Source organism: Ictalurus punctatus, chromosome 3 (genome assembly GCF_001660625.3).
Source record: "Ictalurus punctatus breed USDA103 chromosome 3, Coco_2.0, whole genome shotgun sequence".
Taxonomy (NCBI): domain Eukaryota; kingdom Metazoa; phylum Chordata; class Actinopteri; order Siluriformes; family Ictaluridae; genus Ictalurus; species Ictalurus punctatus.
The window spans coordinates 21,076,583-21,104,011 of record NC_030418.2 but is presented as its reverse complement, the minus strand read 5'-3'; the positions used below and the strand labels follow the sequence as shown (position 1 = coordinate 21,104,011).

Below are 27,429 nucleotides of genomic sequence, written 5' to 3'. Positions count from 1 at the left end.
AGCAGGTTTTCATTAAGGACCTCTCTATATTTGGCTTTATTCATCCTTCCCTCGATTATGACCCATCTTCCCATCCCTGCCACTGAAAAGCACCCCAGCAGGTTCTCCCACCTCTATGAAGGATTTCTGAAGCTCTATTAGAGTGTTAACTGGGTTCTTAGTCACCTCCCTGACTGAAGACCTTCTAGCCATTTACTGAGCTCCAGGAAGAATCCTGGTAGTTCCAAACTTCTTCCCTTTCACAATAATGTAGCCCACTGTGCTCCTGGGAATAATATTCAAAGCTTTAGAAATGATTTTATACCCTTGCCCAGATCTGTCTTGACACAATTTGATTGTGGAGGTCTACAGAGCATCCCTTGAAATTTATAGCTTGAATTTTGGTTGGACAAGCAATGTGAATTGTGGCTTTCTATACTGTGGGCAATCACAGGTGGACTCCAATCATATTCTATAGACATCTCAAAATAATCAAAGAGCTCACTTTGGAGTGCTATAGCCAATGAACCCCACTGAATACCTTTGGGATAAACTGGAATGCTAAATGTGCCCCAGACCTCTTCGCCTGACATCAATGCTTGACCTTACTAACACTCTTGTGACTGAATGAGCACAAATCCCCATAGCTATGTTCCAAAATCTGGTGGACTCTTCCCAGAAGAGTAGAGGTTATTATAACAGCAAAGGAGGACTACATCTAGAATGGGATGTTCAACAAGCACATCTGGGTGTGATGGTGAGGTGTCTACAATTCTTTGGGCATTTTCAGTCATGTGAAAAAATAAGTACACCCCATGATATACTTGAACAAAACTACAAGGAAAATTAGCTTTTTCAATCATTTATTCAACAGAAATATCAATACATGTGATATTCTTCTGTGGAAAAAGTAAGTATACCCTTGGCCTCAGAAGCTAGTATTGCACCTTTAGCAGAAATAACTTCTTGTAGGCATTTATATAATTGTCCACCAGGCTTGCTGGAATTTTTGACCACTCTTGCATGCAATATTCTTTCAGTTGCAAGATGAGGGTTTTCTTGCATGTACTGCCCATTTCAAATCCCCCCACAACATTTCAATGGGATTCAAATCCAAGCTTTGACTAGACCATTCCATAACCCATTTCTTCTTTTTGAGCCATTTCTTGGTGCATTTGCTAGTGTGCTTAGAATCATTATCCTGTTGAAAGGTCCACTTTCAGCTCAACTTCAACTTTCAGACAGATGGCCTCACATTGTCTTCAATTAATATAATGCAGAATTCATAGTAGAATCAATGAATGCAAGTAGTCTAGTCCCTGAGGCAGCTAAGCAACCCCAACCCATAACATTTCCACCACCATGCTTCACAGTTGGTATGAGGTGCTTCTCCTGAAAAGCTGTCTTTAGTCTGTGCCGAACATGTCTGCTTTTACTGTGGCCAAACAACTCTGTCTTTGATTCGTCTGTCAAGAGCACATTATTCCAAAAGGCCTGGTCTTTGCCTATATGCTCACTGACAAACTTTTTTCCTGGCACGCCTCCCATGCAGATCAAATTTGTGCAATCTCTTTCTGATTGCATGAACTTTGACACGAACAGTTGCAAGACTTACTAGCAGATCCTGTGATGAAACTTTGGTGTCCTTGGAGACTCCTTTTTGCATCAGATGGTCTGCTCTTGGGTTAAATTCGCTGGGAAGGCCAATATAGAGATCTTTTTAAATCCCTTGCCAGATTCAGGCATCCACAACCTATTTTCTGAAGGTCTTACAGAACTATTTAGATCTTGGCATGATTACACCACACACCTGAATAACAAAGATAACATCAGACACTAGATATGAAATGGGTATAAATAAGACAGGTTCCACCTTTACTCCCTAAACAGGTTCTAATCACCCAATCTTGAACACCTGATTCTAATTTTATGGATTTGAAGGTGTGATAAATGTAGGGGTGTTCTTACTTTTTCCATGTGACGGATCTATTTTTTTGGTTAAATTAAATTGTGAAAATTACTAAAAAATGTCAATTTTGTGTCATTTTATAGTGCATCAACTTTATTAATAGGCACTGTTTCAAAGATGATCAAATGTTTGCTTGTCCAAATATGTCAAAAAAAAAAAACAGGGTGTACTTATTTTTTCACATGACTGTAGTGTACTAACAAAGTGGATGTAGACTTTTGACTCACTGATAATCTGATATAATATAAAAACTGGCATTAATCTGTCACAAACAACCATGCCACAATGCATGTGTGTTTAGGGATTGAGTGATACCTTCTTAATACCCTTGCACTTCCACTTGTTTTGTTTTTTACAAATCTTTGATTAAAGAAATTTTTTTTTTTTTTATGACCATGATTATCTGGCTGGGTGCTCTGCACTGGATAACATCATGTTCAACTTTCTGGGAACTAAAGATGGATTGAAAAGGTCATACAGGAGTGTCTATAACAACGACTGATGAAAGGAACATGTATACACAACCAAGGAGTGTGTCACAGACCTCTGTTTGTACAAACAGTTTCCCTCTGGTACACTTGATTTGATCACATTACCTCAACAACTATTTTCCATCATACTCTCAATATATTTACACATTATTTCTAATTGTAAGACTATGACAGTGTAAGTATAACATACTATAGTCAGTATATTAATGAAAAACAGTACTAAGGAACAAACAGGTGTCTATATTGAACAAATCAACTAATAGTTGTCTAATGATTTAATTGCTTATATTTATTATAATTACTTATAAGTATGTTATTTTCTGTATCTGTTTCCTTTGATTGTTGCTGCTAATAATCAAAATCCCTTTAATCCTTTAATATTCCAAATAAGTGAGCAAACAAATAAAAATAAAAACAAAACAATTGAGAGACAAGCTGTTTCACCAGTATTCTATTAGTCTCAGGCAGTACAGTAAGTCAGCGGACCCTCATCTGATCTCTAGAACAGTGTAGTAATACAGGCCCGTGCTTGTTGTGTCAACAACAACCAGCTTGCTTAGTGCTTTCAGATGTGATATATGACACAGCTAATACCCCAAAACCAGTCTCTCTACTCCCTGCCCTCTTTCAGTTTGTGTTCAAAATATTACACTGCTTATGAGGGTGGCTGAAACACACTTTACTATTGCCTTTCACAAAAGCACAGAACTAATTTCTAAGGTCATGCCTTAGAAATCCTTGATGTGTCATTACAGTGCATATACTCCATGTTCAAGGGCAGGGCAGATTTTTTTTTTTTAATTAAAAAAAAAAAAAAAAAAAAAAAAGGCCTAAGGAAGAAAGAAACACTTATGTCAGTGCATCATGTTGCCAGATGTTACAGTAGGCTACAGTGTATGTGTAGCTTCCTGTGGTTTATCTCCTCTGTACAGAGAGAGAGATTAGATAAATCTGCAAAAAAATCATATATTAACGCAATTATGTGCAATTACTTTGCAGTAAGGTTTGCTGTAAAATGGATAAAACAGTAACGTGCTGCGTGAATGAAGTGGAAAACAGTTGATGGGAGGATATGCAGGTTGTGCCTGAGGTCACAGAGTGCAGAAAGTGAAGGCCGTAGAGTACAGCTGAGAGCCAAGCGCCTCCTTATTGGTCAGCCCGGACAGAAAAGGGGCGTGTCAAAGCGCGTGAGTCCGCCTAGAAAAAGTGAGGACAGAGACAGTGTCCAGAGCGGGAGGGTGATGTCTGTCTTATCCTCAGCTACGGCTCGGACGGAGCGAGATGAGCCATGAATCCACCTCACTTTGAGTTGCCATCTTTTCCAGCGCTCTGCATACTAACAGCGTTACGTAATTATACAGTTATACGAATGACCGGGTTACGCCAAAAAACCACACACTACCGCACTAAATACCGTACGAGGCGTAGTTTTGTGCGTACTGTTTCGACGGGTAGTGATTCAACGCTCGCTTAAAGTTCGAGCCCGGTCAAAAACAAACAAACAAACAGCCGTTTGAAACGGGAAGCGCGTCGGTACTGAAAGTTGGAGGCAGGTCGAAAACTGTGTACAAGACTGAAGAACATGGCGAGGGTCGGTTTAGAGAACGGCGTCTTAATTACCTGCTCGAAAAGAGCGCATAAAACTCCGAGGCGAGCCGGTAAACACCGCGACGTGAACAGGAACGAGGCAGCGAGCGGAAAAAGCCACTGACGACCGAGTTCAAGTCTTCAGAGAAATTCGCTGAAAGCAAGGCTGACAACGATGTGAAAACTCCGGTGAGTGTATAATATTTATGATACAGTACTGCACGTTCACCATGACGGTTTATCTCCGAATTTATCCACCGGAAATGTTCAGTTTAAAAATGTTTTCAAGTCTACACCGGGTTACCCGGAAATGACCTCATTAGAACGACCGGACTATTTCACTAGATCATACATGTTCAGTGTTTTTACCACTTAGCTTCTCAGTTATATCTACAGTCTCTGGTCGAACTGGGAAGTTCCTTGTGAGTGTGGAAAATGTAAATATATCACATTTGATTCTATATATGAGAATAAATTTGCATAACCTGTTTATTTCTTCCTTCATGTAGGGAACGCTTACTAATGAGTTCATTTTGTAGCTTCTGCTACCTCTCTTCTGAACGTAACCGGAAGTCAGTAATGTCTGTAGGCCTGCAGATGTTCTGCAGTTGCATGATCTGCCCCGCTATGTGCCCTTTTGCTCTGGTTTTCTTCTGCCTCAGAGGACAGGGTGTTCTTCATTTACAAAAGAAGCAATGGATCTTAAGTTATTCCAAGTAGAGTTAGAAATTTGGAGATTAGTCTACTGCAGAGGAAAGAAAGATGTACTACTGTAAGCATTTTGATTTGCAGTAGTTTGCATGTTAACAGTAGTATAGACTTTTTTTTTTTTTTTTTTTTTTTTTTTTTTTTTTTTTTAAATGGCTTGTGAGAAGAGAAGGAGTGGGACTGTGTGTCATTTGTTATTGTATGTCAAATAGTGGGCTCCCTCTGAGTATGGAAAGTTGGCTTTCTTGGGAGTGTTCCCATGGAGATAGGCACACTTCCTGTCTCAGCTTAGGAATGAGGGAGTCTAGCTTTTCAGAACTGCTTACTCTAACTTTTTTTTCTCTCTCTCTCTTGTGCTCTTTAATTATTTTAGTTGAGGCTACATATGGGGGAGTGATCTATTAACACTACAATCAGGAGTTATTAGGTGCACATTTTGGTCACTCATAATAAAGGCTTATGTTGTTGCAGCAACCGAAACCCGGCCTTCCACTTGCAACAAATGAAGCAGGCATTTGGGACTCCAAAATGAAACATTTTTTCCCAGTTTTCCTGTACTTTTCTTGTGTCTTGGGACAAAGTACTCTTCAATGAATACAGCGAACGACCTCTGGAAGTTAGTCAGCTCTGTTAATCAGTGTATGGGTGACATGGATGACTTGTTCTGTTCCTGCACATTTCGTGCCTGGAATATTGTCTCTGTGTTTAAGCGAGAGAATGAGAGTACGAAAGTGTGACCTCTCACAAGGTCAGAGAGCCTTTCGCTCATCTGATCTTTGCTTCAGGCATGTGTTGGTTCTTGTGGGAAGGAGATGAAGCGGAGAGAACAAATAAGTGAGTAGAAATGTGTATGTGTGTCTTATTTATATAATATAAAAGAGAGAGAGGGCAAAAATTCAGCATTTGTGTTTATTTATTAACATACTTGGTGATTAGTTGGTACATGTATATAGCTACAGATTAAACTTAGTCTGTTGTCACAAAAATCAAATTTATAACCTTTGCCTTTTAATAAGTGATGCCAGAATGAGCACAAATTTCAAGAAATTAAAGCGGAGAAATGTGGTTTGAGAGTGATTTAAGGAAGAATGCTTTGATGAGGAGGCAAGGATCAATAAAAATGGTCCACACAAATCAGAAAGTACAGGGAGATCACAGGAGCTGGAACATCAGGTCTCATAACCTGGTACTATTTATGGTTCTTCACTTTTACAACACGTTCCTCGCTTTCTCTGATCTGCGCATCTGTTTGATATTGCTAAGGTTATAGGGATAGAAAAAGAAACAGACAAAAGGAGTAAGAAAAGTAGATTCAGGCCAGAGGGTGTTGAACTGTTGTGCGCACACAGAGTTGGATCTCTTTGACCTTGATGTGACTTTGCTGCAGTTGAGGAACATCATCTTCTTTCAGTTCAATGTCTAAAATCTTTGTGTTTGAATGACCTTAACGAAGTGTTCTTTTGGAAACCTGTCCTGTGATGGACCGTGAACCAGGACAATCAAAGAATGGAGAAGAGCAGAGCAAGTTGAGACTGAAGCAAGAATACAATACAGTAGAGTTAGTCAGTAACACCACTGACATTGTCAGTTAACTGTGGGACCAATCAAAGTAAGCACGCACTTGAGGAAGCAGTGGGTTTCTCTCCTTTACCCCTCCCCCTCTGCTGTACTGTGTGCTATACGGTTGCCAAGTGCTAAGAATCTGTGGAATGTGGGATTGCAGTGTTCTGATAAAGTTTGCTTTGTTCCCGCCGTGCCCTGAACACTAGGAGGGATATGAGACCCTGGGAGTTTCACTGAAGCACTGTAACACACAGACATGCATCCCTACAGCATATATCCAACAAGCTTATTCTGGTGTGTGCCTCATTCACTTGACTTGTAGACTGGAGACATGGCGCACAGTGGAAGAACAGCTGGAGTCCTGTCAGACATACTGTATATGAGGTGCTATAAAAATGACCAGTAACCTTGGACACAAGGACCCATGTGTTTTTTTTTGTTTGTTTGTTTGTTTGTTTGTTTGTTTGTTTTTTTAAATCACCGTCTTGGGTCTAACCTTTTACCCTGAAAAAATTCCTTAATTACGTCTATAAATTTTCCCACAGACTCATTATCTATGCTATTGTGACTGTATTGAATTATTATGAGAAACAGTGTGAGAATATTTTCTGTGATTATTTTCCTCTTCTACAGGAATTTGAGGTTTCTTCTGTAAGCGAAGGATTGATGACAAAGAAAATACTCATGAAACATGAGAAACCTCAGACTGCCCATGAGTCTCAGATTACTATGTTGAAATGCACACATCACCATTGTGATGGGTGTCCTGCATGTACAGAGGACAAAATGGAGGCTGGAGGTGGCTGGATGTTACGCAATGACCTCACAGAAGTCGCATTCACAGCATCAAACTGAGTCCAAAAAAAAACACGTAGGGAGTCTGAAAATGCAAGCTAAGCTCCTTGAACATAGGGGACATAACATTGCCATTTAGAGGGTAAACAAGATGTGTGCCTTATGGTTGGTACTCACAAAGGTGTTTGTTGTGAGATGGTGACGATTCTGACCTTAGGACATCTTGCGTGTGAAGCTTCTGCAGATTTGACCTTTCTGGTAGTGTCATAGCAAAACAAACGGCTTCCACTGACTCCCTTCTTTTATGTTTTCAATGTAAATACAGCATTTCTGCTCCCCATGGTAAGCAGCCCTCACGAGTTCTGATGGAAAAACAGCATCAGATATGCAGGTGCACTAAATGCTTCCACAAGGACAGTCTCTGACACAAGCTCTGCCTACCTTCACACAAGCTGACCTTTTCCCCTGTAGACATTTATAACTATTAATCGTTGTATGTGTTGCTCTGGGTTAAAAGTTACATCAAAGGGTGACCGGTAAAGATGTGTCAACTGTAAGGCAACCAGAAGGATCAAACCATGCCTGGCTGGCAGTATGGGCTACTGTAAACATCCTTGACTGGAAGCTGGTGCTTAAGATGGAGCTTTCAGTCGGATGTTTGCAGCAGCCAACTGCCATTACCTCTTCTCATAATGCTTGATAAAGTATGGAATGAGTGACATACAGAAAGTACTTTCTCACTGTCTTCAGGTGATGTAAAGGTGCATTCATTTATGCTCATTAAGATGGAGACATACTTATGCCAGTGTCTAATATTAATCCAACAAAACTGATGTCGGAGCATGTGTTCTTGTGTCTATGAGAATTTTATGTTGTATGTAAAAGAGGAGGGATTTTGTTAGCTTAAGCTCTTAAGCTAGTCAAATAAATATTGAATTTGTATTCTCATTATTAACAGAAACACATGTCAAATGGTGAACAAGATTTAGAGCTGTTACTTTGGCAGCACAAGTGGATCTTCAGATTGGGAGCTATGTGAATGGTATGGCCTCAGGCAGGTTGAAATGGAAAGAATAGTGCCAGTGAGCGATAGCAGTTGATCCTGGATATGGCTGGATTGCTGACTCCAGAGGCTGAACGTCAACCTGAGGGGCTGGGGCACACCATTTGTGTCACATTAGCACCTCAAGGCCTGTAAAACACATTCCGGCCTGGCACCTGTGGAGAGCTAAAACCCAGATTAGTGCCGTTGCTTCTGTGCTTACTCTCCAGTTCTCACTGTTTCAAAGGCCTGTAACATGGAGTTGAGTATCACAATCTCTTTTTCCCACCTTCTGCATGAAGTCTCCCACGGGAAGAGCAATGACGCTCACGGAAACGTGATCTTGTAGCACTTGTAGCTCTGCCTGGCAATGGGAAATTGTTTGTAGAGAAACGAGTTACACTGGGGTAATGTTTCAACTCCTTTTCATACAGTTTTGTCAATAATGTGCCCTTATTACTGGTTCGGCATGAATCTAATGTATAACTTACAGTTGTTGGTTACTGATAACTTGGTAAAGCTGGTAGATTTTACTGAATTTAGGGTCTACGTGACTCTTGATTGCAGTAGATAGTCACTTCTTGTTTAGTACTCCATTCCAGTTTCTCCCAGTAGTACAATTTAGTGAATAGTTTCCTAGCATAGTTGCATATAATGTTGTATTTGAAGTCAAAATACTGTGCTTTTTTTTCTTTCCTCTTTAAACCAGCCTTGTTTACTATACATGCTACAATTAAATGAACAAAATGATTATTTATTTTTTTTAATGAGTGTCCAGTTTCAGCACTCTGGACAGCTCTTTTAGGGTATGACAGTGGAGTCACCCAGTCCCAGGGGAGAGAGCGAGTCCTCAGGGAGGTTGGCTGACTGATGGGCAGTACCCCCCATTCATTCTCTCCTCAAGAACTCCTCAGCCTTTTTACTGATTTGTGACTCTCACGTATTCCACCAACTGAACTCAGTTTTTTAACTGCAAGTGACACAAACATTTACAAAGTGATAAGAAGGAAAGGTACTAATGAGAGAACCGATACAATATTTGTACAGTTCAGCAAACTCGCTTAAAAGCAGACTAATGATAAGCATAGCTGTATGATTGTAATCTGCCATAATGTAATGTACCAGCAGTTCCTGTTTGCCCTGGGAAGGGTGTTAAGAAGTTCAGGGGAGCATTTGAAAGGAACTAATTGTCAGTAAAAGCTGGATAAATGGGAGCTGAAGAACATTGGTGGAGATTGTGTATTTCCCATATTAAAGTCAGCATACTGTTGTGGGCTTACCAGAGTTTCGTTTCTCCACACATTGTGCCGATCATAAAAGAAGAGCTGGAACACTTAAGAACTATAAAAGCAACTACCATATTGCTGTTACCGTTTTTTCCATTGCTCTTGAGCTCTGGTTCTGTCTACATCCTTTTCCCTTAATCAATGCTGCTTCCTTATGTTTTACAGATTCACTCCAACCTCTTTGTATCTTTCCTCATGTACAGTTTACCATATACTGCCTCTCTCTATATCACCTTCCTTTCCTGTCCATGCCCATAGCCTGTTCCACGCCTGACCTTTCCCACAACAATCATTGCATGCATTAAGCGAGGAGCCCGAAAGCAAGAGAAAGCGCTTGTCCAGTAAGAGGAAATAGGCCTCAAGAATGCGAAAAGCTCCAATTCAGGCGGGTTCACAGGGTCTGGGAGTGGCCACATCCTCAAGAGAGGGGGGATCTTGGACTGGAGCCATGAGAGCTGTGCTGGCCAGGCAGATGACGTAGGTCTGTGTGAACACCCAAAGCGCCCCCCCCCTTTCTATTTCTATAGTGGTATTGCCCTTTATGTACCCCCACCCACCCCACCAATAAAAAATATATGCAGCTTGTGTCTCCCTCAGGCCCCTAAGAACAGAGCTCAGGTGGCTAGTCTGCTGATGAATGTAGCTCTATTAATAGAAAGTTCTGCTTATCTCAGAGTTGAATGACAAACATTGAGCACATTTCTCACAGGTCTGAAAAAGATATGCCCTCACCCACTTTAGTTTCACTCCTTAATTGATGCCGTGAAGCATCAAAAGCTTAATACAGTTATTTCTGAGCCGAGCATGACCATGGGGCGGTCGGGTAAAGTCGGTTAGTTTTTAAACACCAGGCCAGGCCGTCTCAGCTTAACCCAGGAGCCTTGTGCCGTGTGAGCTTCAGGGAATGTAAACATCCTACACTCTCAGCTGGAGCCAAGACAAGGCCGGGAGTGGGGTGTTTGCGCTCTCTGGCTTACGGATGCCGTGGCAGCACAGAGGAAATGGAAACAGCACCACAAAGGAAACCGGCTTGTCTGCCATCATATCAGTTGAGCTCATTGGACACATCCGGAGGCTTTCAACGTCTGGTACGTCAACGCAGTGCTATAATCTTGATGTTTCTCCATTTTTGTGTGGCTTCATCGCTTGTGAATTGTGAAACATCTTCAAGATTGTAACATTGCATTGAGATACTTCTACTAGACATTCAAAATAGCCTTGATGACTGAAAACCTTCATAGACAACAAGAGGCGTCTGTTCTCTCTGTGTGTCTAGAGGCCAGTGTGGGTGGGTGTGGTTTGTAGAACTCTGAGGAAGTAGAGCTCCATTGTGAGCATTGCTGTTGGGTCAGGAGGTGAGGCTGAAGGCTCTTTTTGAAGCACTCTAACCCAGCAGGGTGGGACAACTCCAAATGTTTCCAAGCACTCCTGTCCAGACTAAGCTGTTGTCACGGCGACAGAGTGGCCCAAGAGGAAATGGCTATTTATACCCACCAAGTGCAGAAAGAGAGGCACCCTTCCAATGGGCGGCATTTGACTCACATCCTCCAGCAATCTGAGTTTGGGCCTTTGCATGTACCCACGTTCCCCTGTCATCCAGCGTGTATATATTTAAAAAAAAAAAAAAAAAAAAAAAAAGAGAGAGAGATACTTCTGCTACCATCTTGCAGTGATTTAAACCATGCTATGGTTGTTCTTTCCTGGCCCCACACATGGACACAAACACTTAAGCAACTTCTAATCTCTGAGAAATTACTGGGCTCACTCTCCAAATGCAGTGTCTTGTTGTATGTGCTGTCTGGTTGGTTTGTTTCCGCTCAGCCTTCTGTCCCACAGTGACACTCAGGATGCATGCCTGCTGGTTCGTGTTCCCACCCTCTCCCACTGCAATTATTTCAGTCTACTTTTATTCTGTGACCTCATTACAGCAGCTGCTCCTTCTTAATCCACAAGGTGGCAGACTGTCACTAAAGATGGCCTGGGAAATGCATTTATAGAACAGGTTGCGCAAACACTTTTAACAGAAAATTTGTTTGATATGGGTGGCTTTAAAGTTCAGCCAAAAACTGAACTCCAAAAGCAAACAAGCTACAAGAAATCAGCATTTATTTTACTGTTTGATTGGAGTTGCATTACTATGTCAAGTATAAAGAGGAAAAGATGAAGTAGGTCTTACTGTTGTGACACTCGAGTCAGGATTGCTGTGTGTTTCTCACTGTTATATCTGTCCTCTGCAGATGAGCAGCATTTTGGGGAATTGGAGTGATGAAGTGATGTTTACATGGAGAGAAATGAAGAAAACCATTACGGCAAGAGTAAATTCATGTAAGATACACTGAGTGTCCCTGAAGCTAAGTGGCATCACTGTTGTGCATTTGAATCCTAAGAATTTTTTTATTATTGTTTTTAATTCCGACATTCCCTGACCCTATATTTAGTGAACCATAATAGTAGTTTGTAAATTCCTGTAATGCCAATGAAGATCCTGGGCAGTGCATTTGACACACATTGTACTGCTGAATAACTGGTAAGCAATTTGGATGTAAAAACAAGAACCACATAATGAAATTGTAATGCTAATTCAAAAAGGTCATTTTAAAATCTTTGCAGCAATTGTTTACTGGTTAACAGTTCACTGTTTTCCTGTGGGGGAGTTTGCAATAACCTGAAACAGCACCTTGATCACTTATGCAAGGTTATTGTTGAATATACAGTGTACCGTTATAGTACTGTATTTAATTTAAATGTTATGTGCTGTAATGTATATCTTGTTTAATAAATCATTTTTTTTAAAAATCAACCATACTGCTTGTTGTGTGGTAACTCTACAGGTCCTACTAACAGGTTTTACTAATCACGTGTTGATTTGATAATATCTTGATTTGGAAAGTCCGCTGAAGTTCCGATACTGTAACATCCGTGTTTAGTTTCGGGAATGTCCAAACTTTCAACCACATGAGGAACTGAAACCATGCTCTATTTTTGCAGAACATTTTTCAGTTGTTTTGAGCTGCTGCTGTGGCACTAATAATAATATGCACGTTCACATGTGTAATACTAAAATAGGCTAAGATACCACAGGTTACTCACAGGTCATGAGGCTAAAACATAGCTGAACCTCTGGTCTTCTGCTCTAATTCATGCTTATACTCATTTACACAGGCTATAAATAGTGATGTCAACATCAAGATATGTTAGTCTTGTTAACAGCAGAAATTATAAAGAGCTTTTAGCGTGATTAGGCAAGAACATACAAGCATTTCATTTCATCTGTCTCAGAAACCGCTGCAGATATCTTTAAATTCACAGCAGACAGACATCTGCATATTGTACACAAATAACTTTGCAATGAAGGATGTTAATCACAGCTTCAGGTCCCTGGTTCAATCCTGAGTTTCACATGGTCTCCCTGTGAATGCATTGGTTTCCTCTGGGTTTTCCATCTCTTCTTTTTGTGTGTGCATGTGCATGGTCCCCTGTGATGGACATTCTAGGTGTATTCCTGCTTCATGCCCAGTGCTACTGAGAGAGGCCTCTTGGTTGGCAAGTTCTGAACTTCCCTTTGTGTATGTACATACAGTACATGAACACTTTGCCCTTTAGGAAAAGGAAATTCATTGGGGTTTCTTATGTCTCACTATTCTAATGTTATGAGTATTTCCGTGTGAATTGCCACAGTCCTTTTGCAGCTGGTATTAATCCTCTAAAGGTAAGATTAAGAACATTGTTACATTGCACAATGCTGAATGTTTCATATCTGATACATACATTCATATATTATACATGGAAATCAGATGCCTTAAAATGAGACATTCACAATCACATGTACTAGGCAAATACTGGCTCATTCCCACTCAAGAACAGTCACTCTCTAATACCTTCCTAGAGCTTTGTCAAGACCTTGCACTGAACACTTTTTATGCCAGTGAAAAACAAACAGCACCTTTTCCTTTATCACGCAGCAGGGTGCCAGAGCACTGACTGTACTGTGGAAATTAAACTGATGTGTATTATCTTCTCCAAACACCCTCCAGTCTCTCTATCACATTCTGTTTCTGGAACATTCTTCTCCTGCCCTGTGACTGGCACACCATAACAGCCTGCCAAAAATGTTTGAACTGCTGCTCCCAGTTGAGGGATGAGAGGGATGAAGTTGAGTGTGTTAGAATGAAAGAGATGAATGGAAGCACATAAAAGAAAAAAATCTCCATCACTTCTAGAATGATTGGCGTGATAGTGATGGGCCCTAGGGCCTGCCCTGTGCACATCCTGCACCTGCACTGGGCTTCTATCTCTGCTTTCAGTCAGGTGGCCAGGGTTAACCACCCAAACAGAGAGAAATGTTAAAACTGAGTGTCTGAAAGCCTTTGCTACTCTGCTCAGTGAAGCAATGCATCACATTGGAGTTTCTATCAGCATTCAGTACTTTTGTGTTTAGATGTGAAAATACCACCTTTTATATCAGTCACATTCTTACATTTTTGCAGCACTGTTTCCAGAACAGATTGCCTCATGGCAGCATTACAGACATCACTGCTTTAACCTCCAGTGGACAAGCAAGGACAACTTGGCAAGGAAAATCTCTCTCAGATGGAGCAAAGAAACCAAGACTCAGCAGCAGGGTTTTTCAGTGGCTTGTAGACCTCACAGTGGTAGGAGTAGGATCCAAAAGGAAGTATGGCAGTCTGTCCTGGATTTCGTGATTGCAGAAATTAACACAAAATCAAGGAATTTTTTGTAGATTTGGACCAGGACACGCCATGTTGCGTCATCACAATGCACATTCAGCGAAAGCCCCCTTCAATTCACATATGTCGAACATGAGTACAGCTTAAAGGTTTCATTTACCAACAAACATCACTGTGAAAGACCATGCAAAACAATTTTGTGTAAAAAAAAAAGTTCTCTACAAAAAAAAACCCTGCAAATAACATCGCAAATTTAGAAAAAAAAAAGCCATGGCAAAATCAAACATTTTTGGCTGCAGCAATCACAAAAAGACTCTGAAATCCTGTAATGGGCTGGTAGGGGCTTGTAGGCCTCAGACTGGTAGAATTAATATCGAGATGGGACTGAGGACATATAGATTTGGACAGAAGTAGGAGCTTGGAAACCTCAGGTTGGTTGGAGTTGGATTTTGAAGCAAAGGCACATACAGTATACCTCAGGCTGGTAGAAGTAGGATTAAAACAGGAGCAAAGGCTTACATACCTTATGATGGTGGTGGTAGTAGTAGGATCGAGAAAGGAACAGAGGCTTGTCAATCAAGTATTGGAGCTATGGCTTGTAGACCTCAGGATGGTGGGAATCACTCCAGCAACCTTCTGTTCTATTGTAAACATTGTCAACACTGTATGGCCAAATGTTTTCCAATAGGTTTTGAAATGTGGCTGTGTGGATTTGCTCATTCAGCCACAAGAGCATTAGGTCAGGCACAGAAGTTGGGCAAGGAGGCCTAGGGAGCAGTCGGCATTCCAGTTCATCCCAAATGGGTTCAGTGGGGTTGAGGTCAGGGCTCTGTGCAGACCACTTGAGTTGTTCCACTCAAACATTGACAAGCCATCTCTTTGTACAAAGGGGCTTTGTCATGCTGGAACACGTTTGGGCTTCTTAGTTCCAATAAAGGGAAACTGTAACGCTACAACATACAAGGATATCATATACAATTGTGTCCAACTTTGTGGCAACACTTTGGGGAAAGCCCGCATATGGGTGTGATGGTAAGGTGTCCACAAACCTTTGGCCATATAGTGTACAGTTAAACAGGTACATTGTAATATATAAGTCTAAGATAGGGAGTCATCTGCATCTTTTGGAAATACTGTGTCTGGGTATGGCCATACCAGTTAAGCCACTTTTGCAGGATGCAGATTCTATATTATCCACATTTCCTTTTATGAGAATGAAGACTTGGGAAATGTGCATTATTTGTCAGAAAACAGCAGTAAAGTAAGTGCTTTGGGATTCTTCTCTACACCAGATGCAGTTAAAGAGTGCTGTTTTTTTTTTTTACTAATATGTGTCTCTTATGAGGTCATTCAAATACGTTAAGTTCATGTGTGCTGTCTGGTGGTCTAACACTTAAGCTTTAAAACACAGAGCTGTATTTAACAATTCTCAGTCCAAGTTGTCAGCTAAATGGTGTACTGCAAGCATGAGCTACTTGTGGACTTAAGTGAAAGAGACTACCACACAGTGAGATTCATAAACACACATTCACCTAGACAGCGATTCGACAGGAATCAGCGCGTCCTTTCTACACTCGAGACCATTAGAACAAAAGGCCGCTGCCTCATTCTGTCACTCCCATTCAACTCATTTTACTGCTTAGCACACCCAAGTGCACACTCTACCCAGCAGGAGCACGCGGGTTTACCTAATTCACTTAACTCAATACTTCACAGACTGTGCTTACTGTAGAATACCATGCTCCCCAAAGAATTCTCAACACCCTCAGATACATTTCAAGTGGTAGAGAAGTCATATTACCCCTGAATGATGTATTAACTAGCTTTTCACAATCCCATAATGTACACTGGAGTCAGGAATGAAACCATACATAACAATGTTGAGGAGACTGAACGTCTACAAAGTTGAAATGTACAAAGACTGCAGTAAAGGCAGGACTAATGCTTATACCAAGTGCTTCTAGGCACTTCATCAAAAATAATATGTTCATGTTTGGTCACAATCAGACCAAAGCTTTCTCTGCTGAAACACATCTGATCAGTTGCAGCAATGTTTTGAATAATTACTGAGCTTAAATCACCAACTTTGTGAGGATCATGCGGGGGGAAAAAACAACAACCTAGGACTAGTTTGAAACTGTAGGATTGGCATGTTATGCAAATTAGATCAAGGTATTCCCAGTTGAAGGACAACGGCCCAAAAAATAAGAGATACGAATTTGAGATAAGGACCAGAAGATAAAACACTATTTTCAATGGGGACTTCCTCACTGGATTGAGTAGCAGGGAAAAGACTGCCACTGCTAAATTATATTATTTAGTCCTTATATGTTATACACAGAAAACCAGATTGTTAAAACAATACTGTTCTCAACGTGCTTGGACTCCCAGTAAAAAAAAAAAAAAAAATGTTGATCAGATCCTGAATTTAAATACAAGAGTGAAATCTTCAATCAACACATAGTAAATAATTTTCCAGAAATAGCTGCAACTTTAATACAATAAGTCACAAGAAGAGCCCTCCATAATCTCACATTATCTTGTACAAAACATTATAAAACACATGTATAGTGCCTCACATAAACAGAGACAAGTCAGCACTCAATCCACATAAGTAACTTACAGAAAACATTAAAAAAAATAAGAATCCTTGTGTTGCACTGAGAAGTGTTTGCACTGCTCATGCTACAGTCCTTATTGAATTTGAGTTACTGCAGAGGGAGTCCAGGAAACAGATGGCTATGTTCTCCCCGCTACCTGTGTGAGAGGATGCAGTAGGAAATATGTACCAACAAGACATGCATACACACACAAAGAGAGAAGAGATTGAGAAAGAGAAGAGTATACAAGCTGTAATCCTTCCTTACTCCTATGTGTGCTTTCATAGAAACATAGTAATAGAAAGTGCAGGCAGAAATTCAAACATACACACATGCACATACTTTCATTTTAGCCCATAATCTAGTGAGTATACACTGGAGCACAGCACAGCTTTTGTATATGTGTAGTTAAATAAGAGAATTTGTATATTCAACACTTCACATATCAAAGCACAATTCCTTCTCTCTCAGAGGCCAGTGACCTCATTTCTGATTGTCCTTACTGATGTGGGTTAACTCAGCCACACATAGACTAAAAATTTGAGGCACTTGATATAAGACACTGCACAAACTCTGGATCACACACACACACAAAATAGTTCTAACAAATAGTGATATTTTAAATATGCTACTCATTAAAGTGATATGTTCATAATAGGGCTGTCAAATTAATAAAATAATCACAATTAGTCTCATTTTTGTAGCTGGTTGCAATTACTTCTATAGATAATTTCCACATTTCAACATCATGCTTTTCTAGTTCAGCAACTAGACTAAGAATAATTCAACATCTGGCTGGAATCAAAACATACTGGTATGTAGAGACACTGTTTCAATTTCTATTTTAAAAAATTGTGTACATCAGTATTCAAATCTAACAAGGCAAAGGATGGCACCAGGAAAATGCATTAAAAGCTTTTTTTTTTCTCTTTTTAAAAAAATATAAAATAGGATGATTTTATCAAATGTATTGTACTACCGCATTCTAGCCATGTTAACTTTGACAGCCCTAGTACTTATGTTTCTATACAAATAAACTTCACTCAGCTCTAAGACTAAGGCTCAAAAGGCTCAGTTGAAGCCTGGAGTCCATCTAAACTCCACAATATGTCACAGAGGAAGACTGGATAGGCAAAGTTGCAACACACACACACAAACACACAATCAAGTTAGGTAATAATTCACACCTACACTTTGTGTGTTCAAGAAGTGTAACAGATTGAGGCAGGATTAGCAATACAGTAGAAAATCATCATCTGATATTCTAAGCCTCCAAGTGAAATTAACAAAATGAAAATTGGTATTTAGTTACGGATTTGCAAAAAAGCCAAAGAGTAACAAATCTCTCATTGCTATTCACTGAAGGCCAAGACAGGGAATAATATTGCTTTGAGCCACACCCACTACTAATCCCCAACACTGTCGGTCCTATTATCAGGCTCGTTTTCTCAATCCCCCATTCCAAAATTCTCAAAGAGGTACCGTTTCAATGTATTCCTCTATTTCCCCCCTACCCTGCTGATGGCACCTAGATAACTTTGTTGTTTTCCTCTCTCCTACTTCCCTCCCGTGTACCCCTTCTCTTTCTTCGTCGGGCCTGTTTGGACTCCCCTGCTTTAGAGCTCTAGTTATTCTTACACTCCTGTCCAGTGGGGACACGATTCTGTTCGGTCTTGACCCAGGGGAGCCTCTCCTCTTTGGAGGCCCCCAGATGAAATTCTCCGGAGGTTGGTAGTGGCGCTGGGCGAAGCGCAGCAGTGCACGTCTCTGGCTGTGCTTTCGCAGTGTGTAGACAAAGTACTCGAGCGCGCTGTGCCGCATGTTAGCCAGCGTTCCCTGCACCAGAGCCTCCTCCAGCAGCAGGTGCACCAGAGGCAGCTTGTAGTTCTCGAAGCCCAGCTCGCCCAGGCTCTTCAGAATGCGCGTGATCCGCAGATAGTTGTGCTGAGACCTGTGTGTGAGAAACAAGAACCCTTTGGTTGATTGGCATTTTTAAACTTAATAAGAGTTGGACCTTATCAAATGTAGGCAGCACATGAACTTTGCATGGGTAAGGGCTATGATAACAGACCGCATAACTCTGAGATCTCTGTAAAGTCATTGTCAAGGGATAGGGATTCCACTCTGAGTGTCTGACCCACTTCTCTGCACACTGAGTGCGAAAGTAATGGGATATTAATGGCATAGAGTCGGTCTCAATGACACTTAGGATAAGCAAGAGCAAGTGGCTGATGCTCTGCAATTCTGCACTCACAGATTCTAAGCGTATAAAACACTGCAAAACATAGCAGGAGAAAGACTACATACGTACATGTAGAACAATACAGAACAAAGCTAACTGTGGGACAGGAATAGCAGGAATGCTAAGTCAAGGTCTGGACAGGAAGGTCGAGTGGAGAACTGCACACACTGTACACTCATTTGCATTTTCAACTCAATTAACAAAAGCAATGATCCATCTACACATGCTCATGTTTTTAAACTTGCTAATTGATATTATGCAAATGCTCCTCTCAGCTTTGTCAGCAAGAATAGTGAGAAAATGAGTGGGGCTTCGGGGTGGGATGGGGGTGGTGCAAGATACACAGAGTACCATGTAGTCATGGGAGGAAAGATTTAATAAAAGAAAGGGGAGGAGCCAAGAAAATGTGAGTGAAGTAGAGTGGAAGTCAGACCCTGCACAGGATGTGTTTCCACCATGAGACCTTTACAAGAATACATGATGTTTTTCAGGAACTCAATATCTTTAGGAACCAAGAATAATGTTAGTGTCTAGAACCTCTTTAGTTTGAGCTCTGTACTGATCATTCCTGATCATGTGTGTTTGTTACAGAAGGAAATTCTCTCTCATTTTGTATTTTTAAAAGCTAGTGTTTAATCAAACTGGTTTTCGATCAGTGGCTGTTTTCACATGAGTAAGGAGTCAAACACATCTGGTGTACATCTCACAGCAAACTGCACTATACAGTTGGGTACATTAGTACTTGGGTAGTGCAACATATTTTTTTGTAATTTTGCCTCTGTAAACCAGCACAATGGATTTGAAATGAAGCAAGATTGAAGAGTAGACTTTCAGCTTTGCATTAACCATTTAGGAATTACAGTTCCGGAGCAAGATTCTTTGGACAGATGAAACCAAGGACGAGAAGAGTATGAAAAAGGAAAGGAAGGGCTCATGATCCAAAGCATAACACATCATCTGTCAAACATGGTAGAGGTAGTGTTATGGCATGAGAATGTATGGCTGCCAATGGAACTGGGTCACTGGTGTTTACTGATGATGTGGCTGCTGATAGAAGTAGCAGGATGAATTCTGAAGTGTATAGATTGATACTTTCTGCTCAGATTCATTCATATGCTGATAGGACAGTGCTTCATAGTACAGATGGTAATGACCCAAAATATACTGCAAAAACAACCCAAGGGCTTCTTAAGGCAAAGAAATTCAATGTTCTTTGGTGATGTCCATGGGTTCCAGACTTCAGGCAGTAATTGACTGCAAAGGATTCACATCCAAATATTAAAAATGATAATTAATAACTGTTAGTTTGTGAAAATGGAGGGACTATGTAATGGCTGTGATTCCTAAACAGTTACACCCGAAACAATATTTTTGTAAACACCTTGAATTAAAGCTGAATGTTTAACCTTCTGTTACATATTGATTTCTTCATTTCAAATCCATTGTGGTGGTCTAAAGAGGCAAAATTACAAAAATCACTGTCCAGATACTTATGGACCTAACTGTATAATGGTCACTGTCCGTGCAGTGTGGAGGAATATCAAGCTACAAATTTGTCTAGGAACTATCATTCCTATTCAGGAAAAATTCCAGAACCCGAGAACACCCAATCCCCCGGTTATTTTAAGGAATATTTCAAGTTCCTCAAAATATTCAAGAACTTTGGAGGAAATGCAACCAAAGTTTGTAGAAAAAGAGTCTAGATCCAGATCTCACTCATTCAGGTGTTGGAAACGATCTTTCCAGTTTGCAGCACGTGCTACGTTTCCATTCTTATCTAGGAGCTTGATCCCAAAGAAGTCCAACATGACGGCGTACGCCAGCACGAAGCGCTGCTTGGCTTCTTGAGTGTTCTGGAATTCCTGTTCATGATATCAGAGAATCACTCTGTTATTGATCAAGCATCGTCTCACCTAATACACCAAAAAACAACTACAGTACATCTCAAGAGTTATACACTGAATGTAACATTTTAAAGCCTTCATCTCATGATCAGAGAGATCAAAAAGTTTTCAACTTTAGCCTTTACCTTAATCTCATCCTGAGTGAGTTCATGGGCATAGAAATTGAGGCCTTGTTCCCTGAGTGGGAAAAGCCTGCAGGAATGGACAGAAGTTACTGCATTATCTTCATGTGTAAAGAAGACTACAATAGAATAGAGTAAAGAAGAATCGTTTCAGCAATTCTACAAAATTACAAATCACAGTGTAATGATCCCAGACTTTTAATCATTTTAATACATGCACAACAACACGTTAATGCATAGGTACAAACATACAGAGACTACAGCTGCAAAACTTATTCTGTTTCTTTTGTCTGTTTCTAGGTGATGAAAGCATTAATAAGATCGCTCTCAGCTCTAAGAAATCCTGCTGGAATGGCCATGAATGACTTTTACCGGGAGAAAATGAGAGATAAGACATATAGAAAGGGCAAACTGCCTCTCTGTCAGCTACTTGATGCCCTGCGCTGCTGCCATTAAACAGAAAATGGGCAAACTCAGCCCTAGGCTCATTTCTGCTCTGTCTTGCCACCCTTCTACTTCTGTCACTCTTTTCTCCCAAACAGACCAAGCAGTTCTGGCTGGCTGCCTGCCTGCTTCACTAGGCTGCCATTTCTTATTAATTCAATACTAGCAACTCCTCTACATTTGTGTTTTTGAACTCGCTAATTGACATTATGCAAATAGTCCTTAGTTTTGTCAGTTCAAAGTGTGAGAATGTGAAAGTGTGTGAGAGAGTGGCGGTAGTGGTGGTAAAGCTGCTAGCATATGTGTGAGGTCTGATTTCGTTCTGCTGATTCCTGCAGGGCCACCGAGCTTACACCAACCAAACATGTCACGCAGTAGGCCTCAGATCACACTGAACATTTATCCTAAGGTTTATTAGACATTGTAAGTAAATCTCGGCAAAAGACAAAGTGAAAATGTCGACTGGAACACACACTTTAATTAATCCTAAAAATGAATCTCTTTATCCTGTTGTCTTTCTACTCATAGGCAAATCTTCTCAGCAGTGTTATTTAGTTGAACAAATTTAAAACTTGCATTTTGGATACAACTTTCTCAAGTATCAAACAGTCATACACTGAGTAACCACGGTGAATCTGCAAATTATCCCAGGAACATTTTGTGTGAGGCAGGAATACACCTTAGCTTAGCCAATCCACCTACTGGTATGTTTTTGGGAAGCAGGAGGAAACCTGAGAACCCAGAGGAAATCCACATAGATATGGGGAAATGAGCAAAACACAATACAGAGAGTAATCTGAGCTCAGGATTGAACCGGGGACCACTGCCACCCAATATCAAACAGAAAGTCACTGTTACTTGCCGTATGAGACAGGAAAAAATACTGGAGGCTTGACTTTACCATTGTATATATGTGTGATTGTGCTCAAGCTTGTCATAGTCACCCTTCCATTTGGTGAGGATCTCTTCAACATAGATTCCTGCAGGGACAGATACAAACCTTTACTGTACCATGTGTCAAAGGAAACATAATACACAAGTGGGCAGCATACTTCAAATTACAAGCATTCATTCTTCTCCAGTAACTGCTTTATCATGGTCAGGGTCATGATGGATCCAGAGCCGATGCCAGGAACACTGGGCACAAAATAAACCCTGGATGGGATTCTGGTATTTTTGTAAAGTTGGGGAAAAAAAGGAAAATCCAGAGAAAACCCACACGAACACAATGTGACGCTCCGAAAAGACGGTTACCCAAAACTCAGGATTGAACATGGGACCCTGGATGCTACCTGCTGTGCTGTGCAAAGGTACACTGCCTAAATGTCAAACCAGTTCTTCATTCACGTAATGAGAACTGAAATGCAGTAAACGATGCCAAGTAATGCCATGAAAAGACTATGGAGACCTAATCATGCAAGTATAACTGTCTAAAAATATAGACGATCTCAGTTTGCTTATGACCATGTCTGTGTGGATGTGTTTGTGTCCACTCTTTTCACCAGTTCCTATGTGGTTCAGTTTTCAATCCACTTTATGATCACTGATGTCTAATCTGAAAACCACCTCGCAGAGACAAATTCTTCCTAAAGACATTAAGGAAGAAGGAGAATGCCAAGTGCATTGTTTGTGACTGTGCATGAGATGGGCCTCCTGAGAGTGCTCAACTCAGGCTGTTTCATCACTCACGCTGATGTGCAACTGATGTGGTTTTATGTACTGCTACATTACTGTTCGCACTGTGTGATAGATCTATACCACAGGTTCAGAGTTTGTGATTCAACAAGGCTTTCAAAGAAACATTACATACACAGTGCACAGAACACTGAACAGTCATTTTCTCACCACAACTGCGAATGCAATTGTCATAAACCACAATAGAAATGATTTGTGAGAGGTTATCTTCATGACACAGGCAACCTTCTTGCAAAATTATACTCAAATGTGCTGATTAAAGGTTACAGGAATGTCACTGTTCTTATGGAAATTCCTATGGGATTTTCAGTGGAATACAGGGGTTACCATTAGGGTTCATGGGTCACTGAGGGAACACCATTCAAACTCACGGGTTCCCCCATGAGACGCTGTCGTGCGTTCATAGGAACTCATAGGATATACTGTATATGGTGTTATATAAAAATGTATGGTGCTCCCACACAGCCTGCCATAAAAGTCATCTAAAGTGCTACTAAGGGCAGAATGGTCAGGTGAAAAATGAAAGGAAAGGTTTGGGTCCACTTGCCTCTTGACTTAGAGGGACGGGTCACTGCAAATCAATAAAGATCTTCTGACTGATCACCTTAATCCTATGGAGAAATATTTCTATCCTGATAGGGATGGTCTCTTCTAGGATTACTCACTGAATTATTTGAGTATGAAAATAATGTAAATCATATGCTATGGCCTTCACAGTCTTTAGATCTAAACCCAACCGAATGCCTATACAGGATTTTGGAACAATGTTTTAGACAGCGCTCTACATCACCATCATCAAAACACCAACTGGGGATATATCTTTTTGAAAGAAAAGTTTTCTATCCTGCCGGTACAGTTTCAGAGACTTATAGAATCCATTCCATGGCACTTTGAAGTTGGTGTGGTGGCTCGTGGCCTAACGCCTTACTAAGACACTATATCAGCGTGTCTTTTAATTTGTCTATATATTTGACATTAATGTCTAAGTGATAAAAAATAAAAACCCAAAAGGAGCCCCATAGATCACACCCATTGATCATATTCAAATGGGTACCATAAAAACAGTAATGCACTAAGGTACTATGAACTACCATTAACATCCCATATTCAAGTGCCAGTTCCACGTGGGATATAAAACTGAATACCTATATAATTTTCATGGAACTCACACAGGAATTTTCACACAGAAGGGTGACGAAAGATAAAATGCCAAAGTTAAAGCTGAAGAATAAACCTTTACAGGTGCCTCAAAACATATTAATCCACCTTTTACAATTACCTGCTGTATTTCCTTCTTCTAACAGCAAACACACTGACTCTCCTACAGCTAACTCTTTCACATAATGATCCATTAAATGAACATTAAAAAGTGTGTTAAAGCTTAGTTATGGTAATGCACAGAAAGACCTAAGTGCATACACTTTACATTTACAGCATTCAACAGATTCAGCAGATTACAGAAGCATACACAGACTCTTACCATCTGGAATCAGAGGAATCTTATTCAGATAGAATCTCAGATTGCGGTACTCGTTTCTCAGCCGAGGCTCCTTGTAATTCTAGGTGCCGAGAAACACATGGAAAGGAGGAGAGAAGAGGAGTGATAAAGAAAGTGTCTCTAAGTGATAAATAAATTGCCCTGAGGCTAAGAAGAACTCATGTTGAACTCATGATGAACTTGTTCGGAGAGAGGTAGTTATGCATTTTTCATTTGGACACCAAAATTATTTTTCCTTTTTTACAAACCTGACACAAAACATGCAAAACACCCGAAACTGGATTTGAAGATGCATTAATCTAGTGTCTTTCACTCCATTTTTTCTGCTGTAATACATCAAACAGGTTACAGTATGTGAAAAAATATGGCACTCAAAAAAGCAAAAAGCCATTAAAAGAACATCCGTTTCTGAGTACAGTGCTATGGCTTGGAAAAACAGCGAAGAGAGTGGGTGAACATTTTACCGGATAACTATGGCGGTACTTGTACAGGTCCTTGGCAGCATAAAAGCTTCTTTTCATCTTAGTGGATGACTCAGCCGTGTGATTAAACTGTGTAGGAGAGAAAGAAGGAAAAAAAGTAAAATAAGCATAAAGAATGTATGAATGAGTCTGCTCATGAGTTGAACTATTAGTGCATGATTCCACGTATGCATTCCTGTACATTTTTAGGTTTTCCCCTTTCTTGATCCTCACTCACTCTCTAGATCAAAACGCAACACTCTAACCTGACTGTTAGTATATTGCAGACAGCAGCATGTGGCCAAAAAGGACTGGATTATAGTTGGACAGAAAGAAAAGCAGGTAGCTGTAAATTTTTGTTGTTCACTTTCTTAACTTTACTTTATGTTGGATCAAACCCTTTTACTCTTGAACTTAAAATCAAACTTGTAAATGTTGGGATCCTTGTTCTGTCAACTAAAATATATTTTGTACCATGTCAGGATGGTAATGTTGTTTGTGTGTGTGTGTGTGTGAGTGTGAGTGTGAGAGAGAGAGAGAGAGAGAGACTGAAGACTCATGACTCATTCATTTAATAGACCTTGGCCCACCGTCAATCATTTATTCAACTGACTAATTCAAATAATTAAAATATAAATTTGCTTTAAAAATATGAATGAATCAAGTTATTATGCAAAACTACTTACAATAGTAAGTGACCTATGGCCAATAAAAAAGTATACTTCAGATATTATGATATTATACTATAGTTTAGTTTACAATAGAACAGACTAGTGCTGCACCTGCACATGGACCACATGTACACTTTTTGTGGATTTTGTCCATATTTAATTATAGACAAAAGAGTCATTAAGTACAAAAATCCCAGTGAGACCATGATAAAGCGTTGTTGGATTAGCCCATGGGTCTTTAGACTGCAATAGCAGGTGAGCAGTTTGGTCCTGTTTACAATATGGAAGAAAAAAAATTAAAAATCCAAGACATCTCAGAGACATGAGGAAATTGGGTCAGATTTAATAGGTTACAATGTCAGTTTCTAAAACCAGGAAAAGCTCCAGGTTTTAGCATCACAGCGCCCACATCCCAGCAAGAAAAGAAGCTGTAATGAACAGAGTCGAAATAAACAACATTGTAGTAAACACTGAGATCAGATCATATGGATATGGAGATGCTATAAATAGCGCGAGCTGCTTTTAATCCCCACAACAACAGGACACACAGATTATAATCTATTATATGATCACAATAAAGTGTCCTAGTAATAGATCCCCTCTCCTATTATAGATTATAATCTATTATATGATCACAATAAAGTGTCCTGGTAATAGATCCCCTCTCCTGTAGAGGTTTTATTGAACAAATGGCTACACTGCCCTCGCTTGTATGTAAGAGGCTACCCTACAAGGGGCACAGCGTTTTCCCTCGTCTTTCCTCTTTCATGTCGCATTTTAAACACGGCCTGACACAATACGAAATGAGGCCACGTTAGGAACATTATATTCTAGTAGCAGTAACCGTGTCCACTTCCGCACAGAGCTCCATTTCCCAGCCTGTCAGGGATGAAGGTGAAGAGCCCCGCTGTGCTCGGTGCTTCTTTGTTGCCTTTCTGTCAGACGGACAGTTTGTGTGTACTGTTCTAGAGCGGTTTACCTGAGGAAAGCCGTCTTGATCGTCTCCACAGTGCCCTGAGTCTGAAGCACCGGTGGACTCGGACACCGCGCTGTCCTGCTCGTCGCTCTCCGAGTCCGTCCCCCACGTCGAGTCGCATTCCTCCACGGTGCTCGGCTCCTTGTACCTCAGAGCGCCCATCAGATTTCCCATTTACACCAGCGCCGGTTTCTGTCCGCCGCCACCGCGTTCAAACCGCCTCCCTCGCCGCTACATTACTCCCGCTGTCACCACACAGCGCTTTATAAACAAGCCGTGCGATGCTCTTGCGGTGTTTCTATTGGACAGGAAGCAGGACTTTCCAAGCGACGTGAACACAAGCCCTTTAACGCGCAATGGTGGCGGTGATCAGCATCACTGTGCAGTTAGTGAAGATCACCGCCCAGCGCCAAAAATACGCTCTTCAACCAGCTGCTTTACTTCCTCATTGAACTTTCACTGAACCCTGCTCAAGCCCTTGAACAACTAGTCATGAGCACTTCATGCAAAACCAGCCACAGAATCATTTGCTGTTGTTATAAATAATAATAATAATAATAATAATAATAATAATAATAATAATGATGATGATGATGATAATATAATAATATCATCATCATCATCATTATTATTAACAACAACAACTACTACTACGGCTTAGTGGTTAAGGCTCTGGTTTACTGATCTGAAGGTCAAGCCCCAGCACTG

At 40.5% G+C, this 27,429-nt stretch overlaps 1 protein-coding gene and 1 long non-coding RNA gene across 2 annotated transcripts; one reads left to right on the top strand and one right to left on the bottom strand.

Moving 5' to 3' along the window:
• Positions 1–3,607: 3,607 nt before the first annotated feature.
• LOC108263638 (uncharacterized) lies at positions 3,608–12,220 on the top strand. Its single transcript, XR_001812220.2, has 2 exons — positions 3,608–4,215; positions 11,658–12,220. It is a non-coding gene; the product is annotated as an uncharacterized LOC108263638 (long non-coding RNA).
• Positions 12,221–16,576: 4,356 nt separating this feature from the next.
• ogfrl1 (opioid growth factor receptor-like 1) lies at positions 16,577–27,123 on the bottom strand. Its single transcript, XM_017464782.3, has 7 exons — positions 26,725–27,123; positions 25,078–25,164; positions 24,596–24,674; positions 22,322–22,400; positions 20,980–21,046; positions 20,667–20,812; positions 16,577–18,659 (listed from the first exon to the last, which is right to left on the bottom strand). Exons 1-7 carry the CDS (start codon positions 26,893–26,895, stop codon positions 18,179–18,181), a joined length of 1,110 nt encoding a protein of 369 aa, XP_017320271.1. The 5' UTR covers positions 26,896–27,123; the 3' UTR covers positions 16,577–18,178.
• Positions 27,124–27,429: the final 306 nt, after the last annotated feature.

Excerpts from the sequence above, each read along its gene's own strand:
- ogfrl1 (XM_017464782.3), bottom strand. The coding sequence starts at position 26,895 with ATGGGAAATCTGATGGGCGCTCTGAGGTACAAGGAGCCGAGCACCGTG. Across the intron at positions 24,675-25,077 it reads AGTACCGCCATAGTTATCCG|AATTACAAGGAGCCTCGGCT; the intron begins GTAAAATGTTCA and ends CTCGGCACCTAG. Across the intron at positions 18,660-20,666 it reads CGTTTCCAACACCTGAATGA|GTCTCAGCACAACTATCTGC; the intron begins GTGAGATCTGGA and ends TCTCACACACAG.